Genomic DNA, 9,846 nt, shown 5'->3' on the forward strand with positions numbered 1-9,846 from the left:
CGGTTTTTGCATTACTGTTTGCTCTCCTGTGGCTCAACACTAAGAAGTTCTGCTTTTGTCTGGAAGACCTTCGTCACATCTCAAGGGTTTAACTAACTTAATTTTTACCATCAAATTCCTCCGAACAACTCTCTCTTCCTGGGGCTCCCCGGTCTTGCGTCATTACTGTTATGGCAAATTTTTCTTTTCCCAGAAGAACACTTTGAATTTTGTCCATCTGTGAGTTACTGTAATTAAAATACTGTAAATTATTTTTTATGCGCAGGTGAATGTTCAGGTCTTAAAGGGTTAATGTGTTCCTTTTCAAACAAAGAACTGAATTGAACTGAATAGACGCAGTAACTTACACACGTAGTCTGCGCAAGCCATTTATACTTCTGTGCTTTTAAGTCTGTCTTGCTCCGTTAAAACTTGTCTGCATTGTCTTTTTTTTCAAGTCACATTAATTTTTGTTTCTAAAAGGACCAATCACAGCTCTTGCAGTCTGTGTCGCTGCCTGTTGCAGTGGTCTATGAAGGGTCTAGACAGGGTCTACGTATGCTTTGTGGCCATACCATCAAACTGAAATTACAAAAGAAAGAGTAAGCATGGTGTATATTTTTCCAGTATTTCTTTATTAAAAAACTAAACCCTAAGGTTTCATACAAAAATACTTCCGTATCAAGGACATGTTGCAAAAATACTTTCCCAAAAATAAGCTTTGACAGTGATTTCCTTGCACTCTGAAAGAAAATAAGCTGTGAAACCACCACAGCAGAGATCTCACAATGAAATGTTGTCTAGGACAACCTCAGGTCAGAAACAATGATTACATAAGGTGCGTTCTATAACATCGGAGCGTGTGTAGAGTAATACCTGGATTAATATCAATGTCACCAATCCAGGACTTAAAAATCAAAAGTGATGTTCCAATAATTTTTACCTATAGTATTCACTCTAGTCATCAAAACCTATCTTAAACAAAAATGAACAAATATAAACTCACATAGGCAGCAGTAGAGCAAAATGCAAATGAAAAGTGCAATAAAATTAAGGAATAAACCAGACACTGTGGCACATGAACATACCAAGGCTGTATAAGGTTCTGTTCCCATCAAAGGAAAATCATTCTACACATGGACTGAACCTACCAACAGGATGGTTCCTCTTTTGAAGTCTCATAAAAAGACAGGGTTTGACTGGAATGACAAATCATTATGAGGAAAAGGTAAATTCCCCCTGAGAAGCAAGTATGTCACAGCAGGCTTGGGGCTGACTTATACAGTGTTTGGCCCGAATGAAAAAGTGGCTGTGAATGGACAGTGAGACCCTGAACTACTGTCTGGGACAGCTTATTCAAAAACCCAGGAATAAATCACATCGTAGAGTCTGTGATGTGGTTAAGCTTTGTGTCTTGACCTCTAATTCTCTGTTCCTGGAGAGGGCCAGGAGGAGGAATCACAATCAGAATAGATTATGAAGCATATTATAGACAGTTAAATGTAATTGACAAGCACACTTCTGTCCACTTCCACTGGCATAACTCCTCTGGAGTTTGTATCCTCTGCTTTTTCCCAAGTGCCTCTGATGAATGATCATTGAGAGCTGGACCACAGTTCAAATATTTCAGCAGCTGGACTTCAGCAGACTGGCAACATTCGAGCATTTCCATTGTACTCCTCCTCAGCCTGGAAGAATATATATCATTTAAATTACCTATTGTCAAAATATACATTATTTCTTCTTTTATTAGTTTAAGCAATTTCTCATTAGTTTACTTATGGTTAGCTATTAGCTAACAGAAAGTGTTATGGCTATTAAGTGAAACAACTTGTGAAATACCTACCTCAGTGTATGCTGGAGGTGGTGGGAACTGGAAGGTTGGTGTGTTCATGAAGATGGGACTGTCTTCACCGTCAAAGTCATCCAGCAAAGGCGTGAGGGGTTGGTCCAGGCGGCAATCACGTGTGACATCACAATAGCTTGGAAGCTCAGAGGGCATCCTGAGAGATACCCAACTCTGGGAGGCATTGCTGACTGATCCCTCCTGGCTGCTCACACTGTTGGTGCGGCTTCCTAGACCAGCAGTCCCAATAACCAGGGGAAGTTCCAGGATCAGCTTTTCACTGCCAGGAATGTGGACGTAAATCTGGCAGAAAAATCATGAGCACATAGAATCCTGATTTTCAATTCTTCAATTCTAATGGCCACAAATTGCATGCAAAAACTGAAATCTTACCATCAATGCATACTCCACACGAATGATGCTGCAGCCCAGCATGGATGGTTTGATTTTCGGCACCCTGATAGTCTTTCCCTGCCAGGCGTCACACATGCCTGATATAATGTGATTTCCACGCACAGAGGACAGCTTCTGGCGAAAGACTTTGGTGCGACCATTAGCTTGGTAAGTATGTTTGGCAATGATGGCAGCCTTGGGCACCACAATGCGGGAACAAGTATTCTCAAACTTTGCATTAATGCAGATGTCTTCCCCTTCACAAAATCCACGGCGGTCAATTTTTGCATTCAGTGACACTTGGCCATCGGGGATGAACATGCAAGTAACTTTCTTCTCCTTCATGCCACCTGTGGGAGACTGAGGAAATGCAGAAAGGTTTCTGTCATACTCAAGCAGATAAGGAAACAAACTAAGATGTGAGATATGCTTTGGCTGCTTAAGCCGTAACACTGTAGATGATGTGTTACTAAATATTCCAATAGATAATTGTCTCTAAATTTTCAGTGTCAGTTAACCTACCAGAAGGTCTGGAGTGTTGACATCCAGAGGTTCCTCTACCTCAAAGGATTTTTTGCACTCCAGTGTGGCCTGCTGAGGCCTCTCTATCTGGGCCTTCACATAGTAGTGAACGTAGCCAAACTTCCCTTTGTATGATGACACCAGCTGCCTGTGAGAACATATGCCAATAAAGTATAAGTAAAAGTAAAATACAACTCACAAAAGACAAGCACCAATAATATATAATATATATATGTGTGTATATGTAGCATGTAAAATGCTATCTTACCCTTGCTGAGGGAGCTCAAATCCAAACATGTATTCATATTTGTTGCCAGGCCTCAAGATGACTGACCCATCAGAGTCTAAGAGAGAAATGTGTAATTTGTCAATGTCAGGCTTTTTCACAATGTAATTTAAGTAGACTTTAAGCAGGTATGAGTATTATCTCTTCTCGGACTGGATGGGAGTGACAGCTGTTTGATTCAACATGGAAATTAACCTATAGCTGCGTCAAGTGTGGGGGACTTTCTGAATCTGCTCTAGCGAGTTAACTTTTTGGTCCTCATGGAAAAGCTATCCATGGGCTGTTATTCCCATTTCCTGTTTCATTAAAACTCTTAGCACTGATAAATACACCGCTGCCTAATAGATCTGTAATAAAATGTAACAAGATGACTGCCGATACGACCTTGAAAAAAAATGTCAGTAGCCTACCTGAGGGCTGGTCCTGTAGTCGCAGTTCCTCTTCATATCTGAGGTATTCCGTCTCCTGTCTGCACCGCTGCTTTCCTTTTGCATACTCCACCTTGGCACAGCCCAGACCTAAAACTTTAACCGCGGACACACGGGTCACCTCGTTCACTTCAACTTCTATCCGCCCAGACACCTTATCCCCGCCGCAATAAAAACTCTTGGTCGGATCAGACAGAATAATTTGGAAGGTTTTCATTCTCTTCGTCATCGCCACCATGACTGATCACCAACACTCAGAACCCAAAAGAACCGTAATATATAACGAAACTTCTTCTATAGGCCTAAACCGCTTGAAGCGACCGGTGGTAACAGAAGCACCAACTTCCAGCGTACTCTGCTGTAAACAAAGACTCTAGGCTTGGTTTTATATGACGTGCCTCCGCCAGGCATGAGGAGCCAGAATGAACAACATGGCTTGGCGCGTGCACACGGCTCCCATTGGTGGAAAACCTTTGTTTGTGTGTGCTCTAGCCAATCAGCACACAAAGCAGACGCGTGGACACTGCATGGCTGTGAGAATGTCGAGCGTGCTAAGCAGATGTGAGTACAGGAAGTCTGAGACAGACTCAGAGAGCACACATTTGTTGTAAACACATTGGAACTTAAGAAAGACCTGGCGAATGAGTCAACAGTTTCACATTCAGTGATCCTGGAAATCACCCCGGAGTGGTTTACAGTGTAGTATCAGTACGAGTTGAGCTGGAGATAGGATACACATATAGCAAAACCATATATTATAAATAAATCCTGTTTAGAAAGAGTGTAGCCTGACACATCACTGTGGAGACAGGTCTTGCTATTCTTAAATAGTTCATGCCAGACCTCATGTTAGATACAAAAAAATGCCTAAAACTCTCAAGATACCTGTCTGACATTATTTTCTCTTACTTAGAATATATGAGAGTGAAAATGGCATTGACAGGATTCTGGGGACTCTGTTTTTCCTAAATAGGTCAAAGGTCAAAGGAGTTTTTAAATGTCATTTCAAACATATATAGCATGTGCATTACATATTGAGATGAGAGGACATTCCTCCAGGACCATGGATCTACATGAAGACATAGGACAATATGGAACTCATGTTTTCTAAATGGCTAAAAAAAAAAAAAAAACTGTCTCAAGACAGATGTTTATGGTTCCTTGTTTGGGGAGACTGAAAAAGAGGACTGAACTTAATGCTGGAGCTTAGCCTGACACATGACCTAAGGCTGATGTCTGATATTCAGTTCTTGACATAAGCATGTGCTGCTCCAAAAGCCATCCTTAATATGTGCTAGATTTGCTGAGAAATGCTCACAATCCATTACAATTACCCAGATCCATACCTCAGGCATCTCTGCCTGATTATGGTGCTTTGTAGAGGTACCATAATCAATACCACTTGAGTTTCGTCAGCGTCCTGGCCTCTTGCATAGACGTCAGGGACTCTATCTCTGCCTCTACAACAGAGCCAGCCATCCTTATCAGTTTGTCCAGCCGCGAGGTGCCCCCTGAAGTTCCTGACCTGAAGATCTGGCCCTCCTGTGTTGAGCTATGTACTTGTGGATGGTTGTTTTTTCTTCCTCAGTGTACATCAATGTGATTTGTTTCCAGATGATGTTGATGAGGACCCAGTTCCTGTTACCATTGCAGAGGCATTTGCTCTCTGCAGTTCAGTTTCAGGACTGTCCCCCTGGATGTTATCACTTTTGAATAAAAGTTAATTGGCCCCAAAATGTAGCCGAAGACGTACGAGAAGACGACGGTATCTGAGGAACCTGCAATGGAAACAATCCCGTTAATGCATAGCTGTAAGTTACCGGCGTTTGGACCGGAGTGAAAACAAACGTGTGTGAATGTGAACCGTGGCTGAAAACATGTAATTTTCCCATCTGACCATGGATCTACATGAAGACATAGGACAATATGGAACTCATGGTTTCTAAATGGCTTGGTCTGCAACATATGTGTGGGGGAAAAAAACATATAATTGTAATGTAACAGCAAATAGAAGCGACATCTAACGTACACTATTAATGTTAACTAACATTAGGTGACTACATAACTAGCGATATTAGTGGAATAAATGGAACAAGACAAAACAAAAGCAGGTTGAATAAACAAAAGCTGTGTATGATGGGAAATCTGTTGTACCCCTTCGTTTCAAGTCAGCTCCCAGATAATCTTGATTTCTAGGGCTATGTAGCCCTTCCCCTTAGATCAGAAGTACAATTGGGACACCACTACACCTCACATGAAAGCGCAAAATTAAGGGGATGGGCTAAGGGGTAGGGCTAAGTGGGAGAATTGGGATTGGGCCTAAGCCTCCTGCACGTAGTAAGCCCTGCCCTGCCCCTATCAATGCTGTCAGGTTTCCCACAATTCAGTCCGTAGAGCCGGTGCCAGATGTGCTCGCCCTACCAGATCATAGATATACACTAGATGCCGCATTCTGGCTGGTCAGACATGTTCAGCGTGGCCGCCGTCTTGGGCAGGGGTTCTTACCAGCGGTCGGACTGTAGTCAATGCATCTGACTGACACTAAAATAACAGATTTTTGTATTGTTTACGGATGTTCCCATGAAAGACAGGGAATACCATTTCACAAGTGAGAAGAAGTTTTATATTATTTAACTGCTATGAACATGTGGAATGTATCTCTAAATGAGGGGGTGTGGGGGTCACTCCTAAGCAATGGAAAAGGTACTTAAAAAAAACCTGGGGAGGTAGAGATGTGGTGTAGAGGTAGGCCATCTATGGAAATCTGGCTTAAGTGAAATCCAGACGCGCCATGCAGTAGATGCAACTTTTTTTTCTTTTTTTTTTACTAGGCAGTGTATTTGGGTAAATGTATTTTCTAATGATAATTTCATGTTGACCAACGATGAATTAACTTGGACTCAAGGCAAAAATGAACTGTATTATTCTTGTTATTACCAATTGATCCTAAGAAGTGCACAATGAAAGCACAATATATGCTAAAATAAACATATCACAATATTATGTAAATCATGCAGGACATGTTTTCTGCAAATGATATTCCACAGTAGTATATACATTGTTAAAGTACTGAGATGTCTGTAGCAAGGAAAATCTCCCTTCAGATAAAACAAACCCACCACAACCCCCTCATAAGGGGTGACCAATTAAGCAAGCAAGCAGACGAAATTATACATGCATCCAGATAAAAGCATGCACTGTAAGTAAATGGTCTTATATTTTTATAGCACTTTGGATAATATGTAGATGACACAAACATAACTTCATGCTACATCTACTGTAGGGAATGCAAGATACATGCAACAGACAGAGCGAGAATTAGAACAGATTGGCAAGAAGTGAAGGACATAACAGATAAAAGGACAAAAAAAAGTACCAACTTTTTGACAAGATAAACAATAAAAATCATCATTTTAAAAAGGAAATCATCATAGAAATAAACAAAATCGACTTCCGGTAATGGCGGCAGAGTGATCACACGCCTGGCGTTTGCTCCCTGACCATTTATAACTTTAACATATCTACACTCAGACTTTTTGACTTATTTTCATGTCAGCGTAATACTTCCAAAACTGAAATGAGTAAATCCCACGGGACCCGCCAGGGAAAAGGTCAGCCTCAGTTGACTCAACACTTCAGCCCGCACGATAAAGACGCTAGCAAGGCAGGCGCTAGCAATGTAGCAACAGGTGGAGCTCAACCGCTAACTCTGGACATGCTCATCGGTGAACTCGAGAAACTGCGCAAAGATGTAACAGGTGAACTCACCACCTCCCTGAATACTGCCACGGCTCCTATCCAAGCTTCTCTGCAAAAGATCGCCGATACTGTAGCCTCGCACACAGCTACCATCTCCGCAATGGAAACAGCCCTCTCTTCCCACTCAGATGACCTGTCGACTCTGCAGCACGAAGTGGCCACATTGAAGTCCAAGGTGGAGACCACCACCCAGATGAATGAAAAGCTGCAGCTGGCTGTTGAGGACCTGGTTTCACGATCCAAACGGCAAAATCTCCGTGTGATTGGCATCCCCGAGGGAGCGGAGGGGACTGATATCCGTCTCTTTATGACTACGCTGTTTAAGGACGTGATCGGAGACTCTTTACCAGATACGAGCTTTGAACTGGACCGAGCTCACCGCAGCCTGGGGCCGAAACCGGCGCAGGGCTCCCGGCCCATTCTTCTGCGCTTTCACAGATACATCCAGAAAGAGCGAGTGCTGCTATGGGCGAAGAAAACACGGGGCATCTCATACCAGGGTTATCCCATAAGGTTCTTTGAGGACTTCAGCGCTTCCCTCGCCAAGAAACGGGCATCATTCAACAAAGTGAAGTCTCTCCTCTACAAGGATGGGATACGCTTCGGGCTGATCTACCCGGCGCGCTTGCGGGTCACTATTGACGGACAGTCTCGCATGTTTGACTCCGCGGATGAAGCGGAGCGGTTCTACCGCGATCTCAGCAGTAAGTGAAGACATGACGTCTCTTTACACATCTCCTTTAACTTTTCTTTATGAAAACTGGACTGTAGATATTAAAGGACTTTGCCCCGAGCTGGGATTATTTACAAATTCACAACTAAGCTCCTAATATGTAAGATCCAGTTATGTTCATTACAGACTCGGTTGTGCTGTTGTTAAACATTTGTTAAAATATTTCTTATATAGAGCATAGTTTTGCTAAGTGTTGAAAAATTGGAACACTGAGGTTGTTACGCTGTCAAATGGTAAATGTCAGAGGTGTACACATTTCCACAATTGAAAAGGAGGCAAACTCCTACCAATCAATCGGTTGTGTAAAGTAGTAGTTCCTGCATGCTCATCTGTGTTAAAGATGAGGTTAGGACAAGTATGTAAGTATGTTTTAAACTTGAGGGTGTCATTGAGGACATCTTCTGTTGTTGTATTGGGGATTTTCTCTTTTTTTCTTTTTGACTTTGATAGAGGAGCGTTCATTTTTTTCACAGACTTGTACGGTGGCATTGTATATGTTGTTGCTACTTTGCTTTACATTACTAAGCTGACCTGGCTGGGGCACCATCTCATCAGAGCACTTACAGGATTGATAGTTTATCACTGATTTCATGATTGACATGACCCAGAGAGACATGCTACAAACCATCAGGCTCACAAGCTGGAACGTTAGGGGACTTGGTGGACCTGTTAAAAGGACAAAAGTACTTTCACACCTTAAGGGTATGAAAACAGACATTGCGTTCCTACAAGAAACCCATCTTCGTCTTTGCGACCACACCAGACTACGAAAACCCTGGGTTGGACAGGTTTTCCACTCCAACTTCAATAGTCGCTCGAGAGGCACAGCTATTTTACTGCACAAGCGAGTACAATTCTCATCAGAACAGGTCATATCTGATCCAATGGCCGGTATATTATTGTTGTTGGTATGCTGTTTCAAACTCCTGTCATTATGGTTTGTGTTTATGCCCCCAACTGGGACTGCCCTAATTTCATGTCTTCCCTATTCTCATCCATTCCGTGCCTAGATACACACCATCTCATTTTTGGAGGGGATCTTAACTTATCTATCAATCCCACGCTTGACAGATCCTGTTCAAGAAAATTAATTCAATCCAAAGCAGCTAAGTGTTTGTCTGTATTCACAGATCAAATTGGCAGTGTAGACGTGTGGCGTTTTTACCACCCAACAACAAAGGAGTTTTCATTTTATTCCCAAGTTCATCAAACATACTCTCGAATAGATTACTTTTTTCTTGATAAGATTTTACTACCCTCAGTGAAACAATGTGAATACTCATCGATAGTTATTTCAGACCATGCCCCCCTTCTATTAGACTCGGAACTAGCCCCTAAAACCAAATGCCATTCAACCTGGAGATTAAACACTGGGCTTTTATCGTCCAACAAATTCTGTGAATTTATATCTGACAAGATTTCACGTCTTCTCGAAAACAATAAATCTGACTCTCTGACCCTCTCTTCTGTGGGAAACCCTCAAAGCAGTAATTCGAGGAGAGATTATCTCATATAGCGGCAGGATTCGAAAGGGTGAAAAGCAAAGGCAACTTGAACTGATGGAAGCAGTTCTTCAAATTGATAGACAACACTCCACCTCAGCCAATCCTACTCTCCAGTTGGAGAGACTCAAATTACAGACCGAATTTGACCTTATTTCCACAAACAAGGCAGAGTTCCTTTTAAGGCATACAAAGGGCACTTGTTATGAATATGGAAACAAGGCTAGCCGGTTACTAGCAAGGCAACTAAAACAGCAATCCTCTTCCCAATTCATTGCTCAAATTCATAAGAACCCCCAGACTTTAGTTACAGACCCAACCGAGATAAACGATATTTTTGCTTCATATTACTCTGATTTATATAAATCAGAAGCCCCATCAGACACTACCTCAATGAA

At 42.1% G+C, this 9,846-nt stretch overlaps 1 protein-coding gene across 1 annotated transcript; it reads right to left on the bottom strand.

Annotated features, from left to right (window-relative positions):
* Nucleotides 1-593: 593 nt before the first annotated feature.
* Nucleotides 594-3,844, bottom strand: txnipa (thioredoxin interacting protein a). The gene is made up of 6 exons (XM_047604764.1): nt 3,437-3,844; nt 3,009-3,084; nt 2,741-2,888; nt 2,219-2,578; nt 1,826-2,128; nt 594-1,667 (listed from the first exon to the last, which is right to left on the bottom strand). Exons 1-6 carry the CDS (start codon nt 3,690-3,692, stop codon nt 1,620-1,622), a joined length of 1,191 nt encoding a protein of 396 aa, XP_047460720.1. The 5' UTR covers nt 3,693-3,844; the 3' UTR covers nt 594-1,619.
* Nucleotides 3,845-9,846: the final 6,002 nt, after the last annotated feature.

Source organism: Mugil cephalus, chromosome 14, assembly GCF_022458985.1.
Source record: "Mugil cephalus isolate CIBA_MC_2020 chromosome 14, CIBA_Mcephalus_1.1, whole genome shotgun sequence".
NCBI lineage: Eukaryota > Metazoa > Chordata > Actinopteri > Mugiliformes > Mugilidae > Mugil > Mugil cephalus.

Coding starts and splice junctions, on each gene's coding strand:
- txnipa (XM_047604764.1), bottom strand. CDS start 3,692: ATGGTGGCGATGACGAAGAGAATGAAAACCTTCCAAATTATTCTGTCT. Junction 2,889..3,008: donor TTTGAGCTCCCTCAGCAAGG/GTAAGATAGCAT, acceptor ATGTTCTCACAG/GCAGCTGGTGTCATCATACA. Junction 2,579..2,740: donor TCAACACTCCAGACCTTCTG/GTAGGTTAACTG, acceptor GCATTTCCTCAG/TCTCCCACAGGTGGCATGAA.